The sequence below is a fragment of the Eleutherodactylus coqui genome, chromosome 6 (assembly GCF_035609145.1).
Source record: "Eleutherodactylus coqui strain aEleCoq1 chromosome 6, aEleCoq1.hap1, whole genome shotgun sequence".
NCBI lineage: Eukaryota > Metazoa > Chordata > Amphibia > Anura > Eleutherodactylidae > Eleutherodactylus > Eleutherodactylus coqui.
This window is the reverse complement of record NC_089842.1, coordinates 178,865,635-178,882,928: the sequence shown is the minus strand read 5'-3', so window position 1 is coordinate 178,882,928 and position 17,294 is coordinate 178,865,635. Positions and strand designations below refer to the sequence as shown.

General features: G+C 42.5%; 1 protein-coding gene across 6 annotated transcripts in view; it reads right to left on the bottom strand.

The window, feature by feature from the left end:
- Positions 1-15,705, bottom strand: part of LOC136632988 (prostaglandin reductase 2-like) — a 34,681-nt gene extending 18,976 nt beyond the window's left edge. For 3 of the 6 annotated variants that reach the window (XR_010793212.1, XM_066608339.1, XM_066608343.1), the window contains exons 1-6: positions 15,550-15,705; positions 9,721-9,861; positions 8,571-8,642; positions 7,587-7,694; positions 6,721-6,805; positions 3,574-3,692 (exon numbers count right to left, since the gene is read on the bottom strand). Coding sequence is in view for 5 of the 6 variants with exons in the window: in XM_066608339.1 (XP_066464436.1) it covers positions 3,574-3,692; positions 6,721-6,757 (156 nt within the window). In the remaining variant the exon portion in view is untranslated. Of the gene's footprint in view, positions 1-3,532; positions 3,693-6,720; positions 6,806-7,586; positions 7,695-8,570; positions 8,643-9,720; positions 9,862-15,549 lie in introns of those variants that run through there. The other 3 variants (XM_066608340.1, XM_066608341.1, XM_066608342.1) reach the window with 3 other exon arrangements.
- Between the last annotated feature and the right edge of the window lie 1,589 nt (positions 15,706-17,294).

Sequence of the window (17,294 nt, the reverse complement as noted above, 5' to 3'; positions counted from 1 at the left end):
AAAATTAAAACATTGGTTTTAATAATTCAGCGTTTTCACGATCTCGCATAGCGTGATTTTATCGCAAGTGTGAAGGCTCCCTCCCTCCCTCCTTTTTGCAAAGGAGCAGTAAATCTTGGGATTTCTACTGGGCAGCTGAGAGTCATCCTGTGTAACACAAGCCCCAGGGCTCATCCACATCGGGATTCTCTCACGTTAGTAGGATGTGCAAAAAAAGTCTAGGGCAGGACCTATCTTCTCGCTTTTTTTTCAAACTCGCGCGCAATAGCACAGAGTTTGAATAGTAAATAAAGCTGGTTCATGTGCTAATATGCTCCATAGCGGCGAGCGTATTAGCGCATGCGCCCATCCGTTTAAGCCCTTAATGTATAGTTCCTGCCCTTTACCCGGTTTCTTGTCACAATGCAGAGATGAGCTTACATCTGACAATTAGAATTAAACAAGGAAATGGCTAATCTTAATGAACACAGAGCTTTTTCGAAAAATTTGTCAGGCACAAATCTCATCTGGTTGTTTGTATTAAGATGTATTGACCATCTGCTTTTTTCATTATGACAAGAAATCCTTTTTGAGAAAAGGCCCAAAATTACCGCAAAAGACGATGAGATTAAAGAAATGTCCGCAGCACCAAGGGAAGATTTTCATCCTTACAATCTTATAAAATATGATCCATCTGTGGGGTCTACAGCCTAGCGACACAACGGCTTAAGAAAAGCCATAGAGTACGCTAAACCAATATGTAGAACACGGTCAGGGTAAAGCTGAATGTGTATGGCGATACATAAACACATCCTGCGTATACGTAATGAGGGCGACCGTGAAAATGCTGTATGTGCTTAAAAAAAAGTTCTAGTTCTGTAGTCTGCACTGGAGCTGCATACTCTCTCCATGTCTGTAAACAGAACTACACTGGCCAACCTGCAGCATCGTGGTTCTCTTTCTGTTGTAAAACTCCAGTGTGCAGAAGTTAATGTGCATACGTTCTGGAAGTTTCTGGGTGGTCTACGTTGTCTTGTTTTTCTGTGTTTTTCCACTGTCTTCTATGTGTATGAATATGATGTGTATTGCACCTTTGCAGCACTGAATGGGTTACTGTCTGGGTTATGTCTAGGAAAGTATCTATTTGTAAGTCATGTGACCTAATTTGTATATATATATATATATATATATATATATATATATATATATATATATATAAAACGATGCAAACGTTTTTGAAAAAAATCCTATGGCAAAAATGATTTTTAGTCCAAAATACATGCAATTAAGAAAAAAAAAACACCCAGTGAGATTTCCATAGTCTTTAAAGGGGGTGTCTCAATTTAGCTGTTTTGCTGCACGAAGCAAGCAGCGCTGTACATTGCGCAGTGGCCCAGGTTGGTACTGCAGGCTGAGTCCCATTCACATCAATAGGATTCAGCCTGCTGTACCAACCTAAGTCACTGCACAATGTATGGGGCTGTCTGCTTCCTGCAGCAATACAGATAGAAGTGGGACAAAACTTTTACGTACTCATATGAGTGTTTGTGGGGGAAACCCTGTGATTTTGGCCTCTTTAGTTATGCTCATAGGAAAATTTCCAAGCAAAATATCTTTCAACTTTCAATTAAGCTATTAACATCCGTATTCAACTTAGTTAACCACGCTTGTTTGGAAATGTTGGATTTCAACCATTCTTTACTCCCAACATTTACCATTAGAGATAAGTTAGGAGTTTCCCATATGCATAGTCTGCCATTCCAGCTATAATTGCTGGGTTCAGCCCTCTTAGGGTGACTACCCACCAGCGTTTTTTTTCACTGCGAAATTCGCAGCGTTTTTTTTTTCTGCAGGGGTCTATGGGACTTGTAATGTTAAAATCGCGATTTACCGCGATATCGCGATTTTAGCTTTACATGTCCCATAGCCCAAGAACCCCTGCAGAAAAAAAAACCGCTGCGAATTTCGCAGTAAAAAAAACGCTAGTGGGTAGTCACCCTTACCTGGGACAAACTGTCATCTGAACAGAGGCTCGAAATACTTGTTACAGCATTTTGTTAGCGTACGAACGACAGTGAGAGTGATTGTTCACTTCTTCCCTTTCGCGGTCGCTGAAGTGCTCACCTCCCTGCAATGTTACTGGCTAGTCGTTGAAAAACAAACAATTTCCTGTTTATATCAGATGATAATTATTTGACCAGCGACTATTTTTAAGGTGAGCTGAAACAAAATGACTAATGAATGAATTCTTGTCGCCCGCTTGTTAGCCGTATTTACATGGAACAACTGTCGCTAACATTCGCTCTTTTGAGCGACTAATTGGATGATAGTTGTCCCATGTAAATCCAGACTAACTTTAGTTTCCTAGTCACCAATCCATTTGCTCAGATACTTGGAAGCATAGATCTAACTACTGTCATTTCCTAGCATCCTGCCGGTTCCTTTCATGTCCGTGGAAGACCCCCGATATAAGTGTGAAAAGAACATCAATGCTGTATTTGGTGCCATAAACATTACATATGTGCTTACAGTGTTAAATATTCTGTATACGTTTGCCAATTTCTGTAGCAGTGAAATTCATGCAGTTCACACATTAGGAAGTGAAAATATACTGCATATTTAATGCCGTCTCATGAGAATGTGAATGCTAAACAGTAACAAGTCTGCCTTCTGAAATGCAAGAACTGGCACATTTGTTTCTGCTGTAATTCTCTACAAAAAAAAAAAAGAATATATAACAAATCCCAGTGTAGCTGTTTTCATAGCAGCAACCATTAGATGCAGGGGCGTACCTAAAGGCTCAGGGGCCCTGGTGCAAAAGTTCAGCTCAGGCCCCCTATAGCACCCCGTACCCATACCTAGATTGTGCTCCATACAGCTGCAAAATGAATTTCAATACATGATCTGCCTCTTGGTGTAATTTTTTCAAACATGACTCATTTACTGCACTACGTGAAAATTAGTTTGTAGCCCCTAAGGCTGCCTGTCCACGGGCGTTTTTGCATTGCGTTTTCCGCGGTGATAATCCGGCCGGGGGGAACGCAGTCGACACTTTCAACACAGTCGACACTCAAGTGGAAATCTTGAGTTTTTTCGCTGCAGCAAAACCGCGAGATTTTTGCCGGGATTCCACCCTGTGAGAACCCAGCCTAATGGTACACCTTCCCCCCAAGATCTCCTTTACTGTGTTTTCAAGACAAAGTTGGGATTAGTGAGCTTTGTTTCTTAGCATGTTTCCAGCAGCCCTCCCTCTCCCATGCTTTCCATGCTGCCTTGCGTAGTCCTTCTCAAATCAGATGAAAGGCAGCATCTGTATTCTCACCCATCTGTAGTAACTAGCAGTGTCCCTATTTTAGAGAAGCTAAATACCTAGCAACATGCAGTGGATTACAAAGCTGCTGAAAGGGAGACCCCGAGTGGCAGCCACATCAAACTTGATTTTTAGTGGTAAAACAGATAATGTTTCATGCAAGTATACTACAAGATTTATGATACACACATAGGCTGTTAGATGAGCATAAGTTGCAGGAAAAGTTAGTGTCCATTTAAATACCTGACACAGAGTAACTTTCTGATAAAGCATGGACTGCTCACCAGGTAAGGATCCACAGAAATGTACAATGTTTGAGCCAAGACTTGTCCATCCGCGAGCTCTTCTGTAAGATCTGTTTCCTCTAAACGGAAGTTTTCTTTTGTTGGTTCCCCATCACTTCCTGAATAAGAATGCATTAGTGTATTAATTCACATTTACTGCAGTGGTAAAACATGCAAGGCCTGTAAGGCTATGTTCACATCTGAATTTGGGGTACCATCCATTATGGAAGCTGGAAAGGGGATTTCCATGGTTCAACAGAACCAAATGACCCCATTTACTATAATGAGGTCCTTCAGTTTCTGTTTAGCCATTTGGCATATTACCGCAGGAAAGAGTCCTTCATGCAGGACTTTTTGGTCTGGTATTTCATGCCGGATCTGTGACGGAACCTCCAACGCAGATGTGGACACAGGGAAATTTAATTTCCTTGCACTATTCATTTACAGGTATGTGGTAAAACTGACAAGTTCATGGGAGACATATTTCCGCTACACATCTACTCAGTTAGACATCTGTCCCTTCTTCAACAACCAAATTCAGCAGCCACGCAGATCACTTTTTCACCATGTGCACACAGGTGGTACCGTATATCTATCTAATGTACTAATTCTAATCTACAGGCACTACTTATTTTCTGAAACTCAGATGCTTGCAGAGCCTAAAAATTCACAGTAACCACACTTCAGCAGAAGTCACACACCGCTATCAAAGTTTTTTTTATTAAGTTTGGCACTTGTTTCTACCACTTACAACTTAAGCAAAGCTTTTACAATGCTTTCACCACTTGGTTTTCCATCCAAGAGGCCAAATAATTTGGGACACTAGCTGATTGTGATGTGAATAATCAAAACTCACATTTTACAGCAGCCTCACCTTTGGTCAACATGCAGTACTGCGGTGGAGAATTGCTGTATACATAAGACTGTGTACATTCTGATATCGAAAGTAGCTATAAATGGCAGTCTGTATTCTGCAACACATTTACTTGAGAAGCTGAATTTGTAGCAGTTGGGCTTAGAGAAGATGTATGCAGAAGGGGTCAACTGCCAGTAGTGCCTCGGGGAGGAGGAGGGTTTCAAAATTTCACCCTACCCCCACCCCGATTTTATACTCAGTAGGGTACATTTACCACTGCTGGCAGTCATGCAGTGTTCCATAAGGCCACTTTTCTCCACATAGGCAGCACAGTACTTTTAATAAAGCATTATATTTGAGTGCCCTGTTACAGATTTTGCATGGGGGCCCAGAAACTTCAAGTTACACCTCTGCTTGCCTATATGGGTCAAGTCTGGCAAGCACGCATGTGAGCACTGTGGTGGTGAATATGGTGAAATGGTTAGGGTAGTGTCTAATTCTGGTGTGTTAGCTTTGGTGCTAAAAAAAGCTTTATCTGTCCTGCAGCCCTGATAGCTCATTATGAAATTGCTCACGATTTCAATGATTGCCATTTATGCAGTGCAATTCCAGCAGTGTTACTGTAGAGAAAAGAATAATGCAAAATACAATAATCAATAAAAATGACTCAAGTATGAGTAAGAAGGCACAAGACCAGTCTCAGTAATGGTTATTATAAACGATGACTAAATGCAGCAACCTCAATGTCACTTTGTATTGCTACAGCAATGTGTAAGCAAGGCATAATGACTACCTGTTATTGTTTAAGGTTGTACCACACTGTACTGGTGTCAGGGCCTAAATTCAATAGATTCCCATCCAAGTACAGATTTGATAACCATGTATATTCTGGCATCATAACGAGTAAGCAAAGGTTGGAAGATATTATGCAAGCTCATAACATTTTTTAAGCTGTAAACATATTCCTAATTTCACTGAATAATTTTCCTGAGCATGGATATATAACATATGGTATATATATATGATATATATTACAGTCGCCGTCCTGGGACGAGGTGTCTATAGTAGCGTTACAAAAAGTAACAAACTCTGCTTACTATGTTCAGCATAGATAGGAGAACGAATGATGAGGGCATGTGTATGTGTGTGTTGCATGTGCTTTTTTATGTCGCGTGCGGGTTTTTTTTACGTCCCTACCATTCGTGTGTCATCAGTCTTTCACACAAGCAAAAATGCAAAGCAGCTTTAGAAACATGCCGCTGTTTTTTTACACTTCCATAGACTTTTATGGGTGATTTTGGTCAGTAAATAAAACAGGACAGGCAGCATTTTATTGAAAAAACGCAAATCTGAATATATCAATTTACTTTATTGGGTCTGTATGCTGTCAGTATTCAGTCAGTAAAAAAAAATGCAGACAGAAAATATGCCTGTGTGAAAGGGCCTTAAGTTCTGAACCTTCTGAAGGTGATCATGGTGGTGTTAGCCCATGCTCAAAGTATCAAGCATGTTGAAAGTTCCCTGTATAATCCCGCTGTTCATGCTCCTGACTTCAGTTTCTAGGAATTCAATGAATGGCTGAGCGCTGCCTCTGATTGGCTCAGCAGGCAGGGATTTTAAATCCACACTTGATGAAAGAACTTCAAAGCAGTTCAGGGAGAAGACCCGGCGACACGCGGCTGATTCCCGGCAGCTGCAGAGAGGTGAGTATATATATTTTAATTTTTTACACTTGATAGGAATGATTTTCAGGGAAGGGCTTATATTTAAAGCCCTTACCCGAAAATCACTGCGGGGCCACTCCGCGCAGGGTATGCAGAACACAGCTGGACTGCTGCCTTCTTCATACTCGGAGCAGAATACCAGCTGAAACAACAGTATCAGCTGTATCCCACAGAGAACTCAGCGGGCAGCCTGATAAGACTGGTCGTTCACTTTCAGCTTGCTGAAAAAGAATGATCAGCAACTTGTTAACGAAAACTGCACAATGTCCGTGCAGGTAGAGCCAACAATTATCGCTCAAAAGATGCATGAGCGATTTTTGAGCGGATTTGAGAATCCTTGGGTCTAAATGAGCCTTAAGGCATACTAGCACTCTTATGCCAATTTCTTTCTCACCTTGTCAACCAGAGAGTCTTCCTAGCAGTCAGTCCATTCTCTGTGCAAAGACATGCTTAATTATATTTATACTGTCACTACTGAAAAGCATCAGGACCCCTCCTTGTTTTATTCCAAGCTTGAATAGTTTTTGATATTGTGGAATTAAATCAGGCAAAAATAAAACCACCTACCTGGCCTAGATGCCAACACAATTCTCTTGACCTTCATGCTTAATAGTTCTCTTGTATTTTGCTTGTTTTTCTACACAGAAGAAACCTAAAAACGAAGACAATCTTTAGAATGTTACAAGTCATTTTCAATAGACTTTGCTCACTTTTATAAACTATTACTGCAAATGTTTCAATAGGTGTCATTATCCATCCAGTAGCCTATATAAAAATGTACTTTCTCTACTTGTATCTGCAGAACTACGTTTTACCACTTGCCTTCAGATATTCTTGGGTATTCTAGCACAAATCATGCATAGAAGTCAGTGTAAAAAAAGTTGGAATGGCTTGTAAAATTCTGCGATGGGGTCTCTTTACTTGGCTCTCAGTAAAGAATATTACTTGGCTCTCAGTAAAGAATACTGAGGATGATGACACCTCTGCACTGATGCTGTCAGACCATGGAAGAAGCAGGTAATGAAATGCAGATATATATGTGCAGAGGAACAGTTTTATTGTTATGCTTGAAGAAGGCTTGTGTGGAAAGTCGAAACACGTTGCATCTATAATAAATATCCATTTGTTGTAATCTTGGGACATCTCCTGTTGCACCTGACTTTGGCTCAAACTACACGCTTTCTGAGATCAGGGGTGCCGATAGGAAGGCACCCCAGTGAAGTAAATCTGGAGATTATATCAGTGTAATCACTGGAGCGCTGGGATTTTTTCTAGAACACATTATGCTTCTGTCTTCTGGTATGTATACGCCTGGAGTTACCACATAACGCTCTCCTGATGGAAAGTCGTAAAGACCGGTGATCTTCACACACAATATCCAGCTGACTACAACCTTTCAAATATTGATATGTCAAGCTGTTTGTTTTGCCTACCTGGATCGTTAACGTACCAATGCCCCTAAGGGAATCCGATTTCGTCAGGGTGATTATAATTCTATTTAGAATCTCTGGAGTGCTGCCTTCTGATTTTTTAGTTTCTTTCTATAGTGAAACATATGAGAGAACTCAAAAAAACTTACCTAGTGCATGCTACAATTTGCAAAAAGATACATCAGAAAATTAGAAAAAGAATGGAAAAAACGTAAAATTTACAGTGCATTTCACAACTCCCTGTTGACCAACAGTTAATATGTGGGGACAGCATTTAATGCTGCGAGAAAATCTGAAATAAATACACCAAAACCACAAGGAGCATGCCTGTAATGATCCGGTTCAGGATTGAAGTCTCTTTGTCTTAACTAGTGGGGATCGGTAGCGTGGTCAGGGAAAGCCAGAGGTCAGTATATGGGTATCAGTTTGCGGTACATAACAATAGGTGGGCAGTGTAGTCAGGGAAGCCAGAGGTCAGTACACGAGTAGGTATCACTTTGCGTTACAGAGGAGCCGGTGGGTAGCGCAGTCCAGGAAAGTCAGAGGTCAGTACACAGGTATGTCAGCTTGCGGTATAGAGGAGTAGGCAGGTAGTGGAGCTTGACTACAGGCTTGGAGAGCAGTGATCACACCATGAAGGGAGTGCCAGGCCAGGTTCCTTTGTCTAATCAAAAGAACAGGGCCGAGCCAAATAGGAACTGGATTTCAGAGGCAAAGAATAGGAAGCCAGGTTTATGCAGGGGAGCTATCCAAAGGGCTGGATAGCTCAATAGGAAGGGGTGCCGCCTGGAGTACTGGAGCTCCTGGGTTCAAGCCCTGATGGTAACCCTCTCCTTTCAGGATGGCCTCTGTGCGCTGTCCGGCATCAACCGAGGCTCGAGGCACAATACTGAGGAGCTGGTGGGGTAGAGATGGCACTTGTCAAAGTGGCTCTACCAAACTCCTCCGCAGAGGGACCTCTTCCAGCACTGTTGGGACAGCGGTTACCTGTATACATGTGTATTGGACTGAAGAAGTTGTCACTTATGAGGCCACCGTTCCTTCACACAGTTGATTCTCCTGCAGAAGAAATAATAGAGTTCACACACAGTTAACTTTGGATAACTCAATCACTGGGAACGGACAGTGAATGGAACTTTTACTTCTTGTTCACACAAAATACAACTTCAAACGCCAGTGCAGGAAAACTGTTTAGAAGACAGTCAGGGAGGAGGACACAAGATGAAACCATTTTCTTGAGCTTTCTGTATGACTCCACTCCTGGACACACACTCCAGGATTATAAAGAATACTGGAGGGGGGCACAACACTCCGCAGACACTCACTTGAGATTAGTAGTTTGGAGACTGCACGGCAACTCCTTTCTCTATTCACGCTTTAAATAGGGATCCTGGATTTGGGGACATTAGGATACCTCTCCTCAGCTTCCATTCTCTTCACCACATGGGGGTTGAAGGTACCCCCATGTAGCTGGCACTCTCTCTCAAGACACCCAGAAGAAAATGGACTTAATCGCCCAGACTCACTCCTTGCTATTACATATAAGGTGCAACATCACCTGACTAGACATACTTGTTACATTTTCCAAACAACTTCCAGCCACTTTCAGACATTAACCTCTTACATGCTGCAGCTGTGCAATACACATAACTAAAGACAAGACAATTTGCACAGTGTATCCACACTTAACACATGTATGACAATTATGGAGGAGACAGATATACAGACTTCGAGCCACTACACTCTAGACATCTCAGGGGCTGGTTTTCCCAAATATTGCTGATGGAACACCCGTGTGAGCCTAGAGGCTTGAACATTATTGTCTGGCTGTCACGAGTTGTCCTCCGGTCCATGCCCCGTCCACTGCACTAGATACTGGAATAAGTTCCCTCCACACACCCTGGAGTCCAGAATTTTCTCAATTAGGTATTCTTTTTTGCCCCGGACATCCACTGGTGGGGGGAGGAGCCTGGCTTCCTGAAAAAGTGTTCTCCCTTAATGGTTTGAGCAATGCTACATGAAACAATAGATGAATTTTTAGTCTGTTTGGAAGTTTCAAATGGAAAGCAACCTGGGTAATCTTTGCAGCAATCCAAAAAGGTCCTATACATTTTTGACTAAATTTTGAAGAGGGTACCTCTGGTTTTAGATTCTTTATAGACAGCCAAACTTTGTCGCAGATCTGAAAGGAAGGAGGATCTTTGCGCTGTTTATCCGCTGCCTTCTTATAGTTCTCTTGGGCTTCTGGTAGAATCTCTATTAGATCCTTCTGGGTGTCCTGCAATGTTATTAGTCTATGATTAACAGTAGTAGGAGTATAAAAAGGAAGGTCAGGAATGAATACTGTATGTAAGCCAAAATTAACATAAAATGGACTTTGAGATGTAAAGTTATGTTTGGATGTGTTACAGGTGAATTCTGCTGTTGATAAGTAGTCCACCTAATCATCCTGGAGGCAGGAATTGAAACAGCAGAGATATTACTAAAGAGTCTGGTTACTCTGGTTAGCTTCAATCTGGCCATGGAATGAGGATGGAAGGCAGAAGACAAATTAATAGTAATCCCTAAGGCCAACTTCACACAAATGTATTCTTATTGTGGAATCCGCAATCAGCGTCCGCAGGCATTAAAAGTCATGTACTTTTGGTTTTTAGCCTACACTTGTGGATACAAATTGTGTATTCTGCGAATGAAGGAGAAATCCCAGCATATTCTATTTTGCTGCAGACTCTGCACAGACAGCTTCCATTGCAGTCAATGGAGGCCGTCCGACCCGCGGCTTATACGCAATTAACATTGTGTATGGGCCACGGGTACCCACGTCATTGTCAAACGACGGCACAGAAAATACAAATACTGAAAAAAAAGCACAGTCATACACAATTCAGAAACCACAGGTATGCTGGTCACTAGCTGGCTTCACAGCCGGAACCTGCTGTGAATTCCAACCTGGTCGTTTGAAGCCTGCCTAATGCTACAAAAGCTTTTCCAAAATCTTGAACACCTCTATCAGAAACTACATTTTTAGGCTCGCCATCTCTTGAACCAGGCCAATAAGAAATTGTTAAATTAAATCTGGAGAAGAACAAGACCCATTGTGCATGTCTTGCCAACAATCTCTTAGCTGTGCAGATAAATCCTATTTTTTGTGGTCAGTAAGGACTATTATAGGACTATTATTATATATGATTGATTTCTTCCAAAAGAAGTCCAACTTCATCCAACTTTGATGGCTAGCAGTTCTTTATTTCCAATGTCCTAGTTTTGTTCTGCAGATGACGTGGTATGAAAAAGAAATGCACAAGAATGCAGCTGCATTTCATCTCCAAGTCATTGCCACAAGATAGCTCCCACAGCAGAGTAGGAGGTGTCCACTCCAACAACAAAAGGTAATTTAGGATTTGGGTGGACTAGTAATAGTGCAGAAGTGAAAAGAATCTTTAGTTTTTTCAAAAGCATCCTGTGCCTCTGAAGACCATGAATATAATTTGACTTTTTTTGTGGACAAGAAAAAAAAGAGAGAGGGGTTGAGCAAAACCCGTATGGTCCTGTTTATTGTGAAGGATGAATCTAAATATGTGCTGAAGACAGTAGAATAAAAAAAAACTTCAATGGTTGAAATTCTGCCTTACAAGATGACGCACCAGGTCAAGAGAGCAAGGGAATTGGCCGAAAAACTGGCAGTGGAGGAGGCGCAACTCTCCTCAAAGCATGTGGTAAGTGACCAAAAATGTGGGAAATTTCACACATTTTATTAAATAAAAAGAGATCACGTGTGAAGACGCGTTTCGGGGATAACCCCTTCATCAGTTCAGCTGGTGTTTAAAACATACAAGCAATTTGTGGGGTTAATAATGAGATCATGTTTGGCTGTGTGGTGAGGGTGAGCCAGGACAGGTGAACCTCAGAATAAAATAACTTTATTTTATACTTTGCTAGGCATTCTGTAAATATCTTCGTTCCATGTGTCTGTTTAGTGCTATTTATCAAGCACTGTAAATGTATCTTAGTTGCCAAAACAGAATTCTGTTGGTGGTTACAGTTCCAAAGTGGCTGCATTGTCAGAGGTTCAAAAGAAACTGAGAAGGTGGAAAATTTCTTCCATGATTTCTTACTTCAAGCCTTGTTGCTTGGTTAGTTTATGTATAATTTACAGCAGTACTTTACCGTTTAAAATAAAAACCTCCAGATCGTCCATATAACTTCCGCCCTATTTCCCTACTTAATGTAGATATCAAAATCTACGCCAAAATACTCGCCACACAACTATCCAAATCCTTGCCAAACCTCATCAACACAGATCAAGTAGGGTTCATTAAAGGTAGACAAACATTAGATGGGACACAACACTTTATAGATGTCATGTCGGTGGTGGAGAATCAGAAGACACCTTCTCTCCTTTTTACGTTGGACGCAGAAAAGGCGTTTGATAGGGTCCACTGGGGCTAAGGTAAACCCTTCTAACGTTTGGCACTGAAGGACTCCTCCTTTCAGAAATTATGGCCTTGTACTCCTCAACCTAAGCCCAGATATTTAACTCTGGATTGCTCTCCATCCCATTTAATATTACTAATGGCACAAGACAAGAATGCCCTCTATCTCCATCTATATTTGCTTTGATAATGGAGCCCTTTGCCCAGAAAATTCGTACCTCCGCCAAAATAACAGGCATCCAAATCGCATATAGGGAACACCGCATAGGACTATTCGCGGATGACGTAATTTTGAGTCTTATCTCACCAGAAAACTTCCTTAAAAGCAGCTTCTCAAATCATTGATGACTTTGGACAGGCACACTACTATAAAGTAAACTCCTCTAAATCCCTGGTTTTTAATATGGGCATACCCCATACCGTCCAAACTAAACTTTAGAAACTTTTCCCATATGAGTGGGCGAATGGCCAGGTCCCCTACTTGGGCATTACGCTCACTTTCCCAACGAAAAATATAGGGCCTGTAATCTCAACAACTTAATGAAGACACTCGAAAAAGAGATTAAGGGCTACCTAAATCTCCCCATATCATGGACAGGTCGAAGGAAAAACTATACTTATTTCGCAACTTACCCATCATCATCTCACACTCATCCGTAAAAAAAAAAAATACAAAAAATGCTAATGAGATTTGTATGGAGAAACCACAGGGCACAAGTATCCAAAAAACTTTCTTCCCCCCACCCAGGGAGGATTGAGTTGCCCTTGTATTAAATCATACTACTATGCCACCATGATGGAGCAGCTAGAAAGTTGAGGGAGAGATGACTTTACTAAACAGTGGGTAGATATCGAATCGCAGATTCTAGAATCCCCCAAACTATCATGCACCTTGTGGATATCCACACTTACTAGAAATTTCCTTGTAGCACTCTACATACAATTAAAGCTACTATATCGATTTTGAAAAAAGTAACATCAACACTAAACCTTCTGTTTCCACGAATTCATAAAGCCCCCATAAAGATAGCCCAAATTTTAATTCCTAATACTGACTTTAGCAGCTGGTGGTCTGGTGGGGTCGAGACAATCGGGAATCTTTTTGATAATTTCACCCTTAGATCATTTGCACAACTACATGAGATGTACCAATTCCCTCATAGAGATTTCTATAAATTTCTTCAGTTAAGGCACTAAAGGCCCATTTACACAGGACGTGCGTTGGGCAAACGATGCCCGACACTCGTCCCTGTGTCTCCGTGCTCCCGTGCTACTGCACGGGAGCTAGCACAGCTGGTTGGTTCATGGAGCTGCCAGCAGGGGAGCGGGGCAGTGCAGATTTCTCTCCTCTCGTTCCCCCGCTCCTCTCCATTGAGATACATGGTTCAGAATTGAACAGTGTCTGTTTACACTGCACAATGAGCGATTAGCTTCATCGCTCATCTTTTATGCAGCATAAAAGATGAGCGATGAAGCTCATCGTGCAATTTAAGCAGCGGCCGTTGAGTAGCTAGCGGCCGCTGTGTTATCTCAATGGAAGGGGCCGGGGGAGCAAGAGGAGAGAAATCTCCTGTACTGCCCTGCCCCATGCTGGCCACTCCATGTGCGAGCCAGCTCTGCTAGCTCCCGTACAGGAGCATGGGAGCGTGGAGACACAGGGACGAGTGTCAGTTCACTGCCACCTCAGGACAGAAGTCCACTCACAAGCTATGAGGCATACTTTTATGGCACAAAGAAACCAATTAAAGGTATCACTAAAGCCTCTGAGGGCCTGGTGGCGACCCCGCATCTCTCCAAATTGCCATGTATGGACAGATGGGAACAAGAACTGCAATGTTCATTCAGTGAAGAGCAGTGGTCCTTAGCGACCAACTCAATTCCAAATTCTCACACTGCCTAAACCATTTTGAAACTAACAGAAAACTTCGACTGGCAAAAATATCAGCTCAAAGTCCAACATATGCTGGAGATCTAATAAAGAAATTGGTTCCCTTCTATATGGGTGGTGGTCATGCAGCGCCATCAGGCCCCTATGGGAACAAATACAGTAGGCAATTTGCTCAATCATTCAAACTGATCTTGAGTGGGGGCCAGGCACAGCATTACTCTCATTGGGGCTTCCGAGATGTGATCATGGGGATCTTCCGGTTGTCTCACACCTCCTTACTGCTACAAGGATAGCTACAGCAAGAGAGTGGAGAAGCACTAAAATCCCAGTCATATCTACAATTTTCTCCATGACTCAATACAACTGTGTAATGGAGCATATGATTGCGTCCAAACTAGAAAACCTTGAGAAATATAAAAAATAGTGGCGCAGTTGGTTGAAGTTCTCGGGCTATACTTGTTAAATCCTCATACTTAACCCAGTTTGCCATTTAGAATCCACTGATTATATTCAACCCCTGACACACACAATTTCTTTTTCTTTTTTTTTGGCACTCAGATTCTGACATATGTCAGACCTCAGCTCACATCGCAGGCTGTTAAGTGGGTGGCTGGTTATTGTCGCCCGTTTTGTTGTTCTCCCTACTCCAGTATTTTGTTCTACTCTCAAATACAATAAGACCCAAAGGAATGCACTAACTCCTGGTTGGCATTCTGCAGAGTGAGGAGAGCAGAGAGTACCCTTTGAACCACTACTGTTTCTACCAGTTTTGGATAGTTTAGTGAAATAAAATCTATGAGAACAATTTGTTAAAAACGTACACAATAGAAACTAACAGCAAGAATTTGATTATTTAGATTATAGATGTATTCCACGTCCTTCTCTTTTTCCCTGTGTTATGGTGTTATGCTCTCTGCTCATATGTTTCCTGGTGTGCTCCGTTCAATAACTATGTAAATCTGAGACAATTGAATTGCATTTACTGTATTTTTGAACTCTGCTCATATTGAAAATTTTAATAAAACACTTGTTAAAGAGAAAATAAAATGTTTCTTAAAAAAATTTGAACAAAACTAGTCAACTGCTAAGGGTCTGGCTTTTCTACCCCTGATGTTTACTTCGTATCTCCTAGGAAAGTCCTGTTTGTCTATACATTTCCATACAGCGGAAATATAGCATTACATGGCAGCCATTAAAATGAATGGCAGACCACTTAATGCATTGGTGTGCCAAGTCCAGGTCAGGCGTGGGGGTTTTCTTCTATTACATCTGTGCTTCACACACTTTTTTAGCGTTTTAAAATGCACGTCCAAAACAATATTCTTTTACCTTGACGCCACTGGAAGCTAGGGGTTTGACAGGAGGAACGCCCCTCTCACACCCCCAGCTCCTGATAGGGTCAAGGCTGGAATGTCCTAGCAGCGTGTGCATTGCTTTTGGTCGGCCCTGCTGGCTTAGGGTGAGGGTTCCTTTTCCACTTGGGCTTAGATTATGAGCTGTAAATGTTGGCAGTTTATAGCTAAGCCTACAAAGAAAACGAACCCTCACCCTAAGCCAGCAGGGCCGGCTAAAAGCAATGCACACACTGCACATGTGACTCACTGCTTGGTCCAGCACAGCTTATCAGGAATGGCTCCTGGCATACCGGAGGATGAGGCCTCAGTGCCGGATGACAGCGGTGTGTTTTCTCCCGTCCGCCAGCTGCCTGCTCTTTGCAGCCCGGCGGCTGTCAGCATCGTCACGGCCGGTTCTCCACGCACCGTTCCTGCAAATGTGCCACCGCCGCAGACGCTCCTGAGGCTCTCCCGTGGCTCTCTGTGATCTCTGCAGTGCAGATTTAGTCTGCGGCCGCCGGCTATTACAGTTTCCCCCCCCCCCCCCGCCGCTGTGCCCTCTCTGCTGGTTGAACATGACATGAGGGGAGAGGTGCCGCCTTGCCTCTGCTGCCCCCCCCCCCCGTCAATGATGGTGTCAAGATACAATAAACCGTCCAAAACACCATGTAGACCAACATTTCTAGGCTGGTCTAAGTAAAGAGTGCCCTGGAGAGAGGCAATCCAAGTTTTTTAAAGATGCCCATCTGTAAAATAAATGGCAGCTATGAGCGAGCGTAGATATCCACTATACCTTACACCAGTTTCTGGCATAAAAAATATGGTAAATCAAATGGGTTGTGGCAAGTCATGTCCCCCTTTTGAAAACCCCACCTACTTTTAGAAAACGGCAGGTTGCAGTAGGGGCAAAAAAGCGTAAATTCTTAAACAAGTATGACTTACACAAAATGCTTAACCTACAATAGTCATATCTGTTTCTTTTAGTGTTGTCACAAGAACAGAGGACAGAGACTCCCAAGCGGGAAACCTGGGGATAACAAAGGGGAAGAAACAGACACACAGCACGACTTCTAAGAAAAGTGGAAAAAATAGCATGCCATAAACTCGGGGCCAAAATTTGGGACTTTTCAGTGCTAGAAATAATGTTGTGTGAGACATTTCCTCCCTGCGTTTCAAGTGTTTCTAATTGTTTTTTTTTTTCTCAATAAACAATTTTGGTGGTGTCTTTATTTAACCCCTTAAGGACCAGACATTTTTTAGGGATTTTACCCATGTGGCGGTTTTTACTGCCAATTTTTTTTTTCTTCAGCTATCAAAACTATTTTTGCTGTGGTTTTTTTTTACGTGACATATAGGGCAAATTTTTTATATCTTTTTTACTGATTTTTTTCCCTGTTTTTTATCATTAAGTGCCATGTTGCAGGGACAGGAGAAGGTGCAAGCCGGTAAAAACCACTTCTTCCTTCTCCTCTGAGTCCTCTGCTGTGTCTAACAGCTGAGAACCTGAGCTGCTCCTGCTTGATTGCAAGAGCAGAGACTTTAATCCTACACCATACATCTGCTATCAGGTTGGATTAAAGCCCAGGCCCGAGTGCTGTGTATTTAACCCGCTTGGTCCTAAGGAGTTGAAGGGAACCTGTCATCACCTTCATGGCTTATTCAGACGACCGTATATCGGCCGGGTTTTCACGTCCGGCCGATATACAGTGTCCCTCTCTGCAAGCGGAGGAGGCTGGAAGAGCCTGGAGCAGTGCACTGAGCTCCCACCCTCTCTCCGCCCCTCGCCACTATTTGCAATGGATTTCCAGAACTTAGCTCCACACCCGCTCTGCCCCCTCCCATTGCAAATAGGGGCGAGGGGCAGAGAGGGGGTGCGAAAACCTGGCTTATATATGGTCATCTAAAGCCACCCTATGCCTCATAAACCACATTATGGGGCTCAAAATTGATGGAACAGGGTGTCCAGGGAGCTGTGTTTCATACTCCACAGGTGCCCCGTTCCTGTGCTGTGTCGAAGCGTACATCTAGCATGATTTTTTCCAGTCGGTTCTGTGTG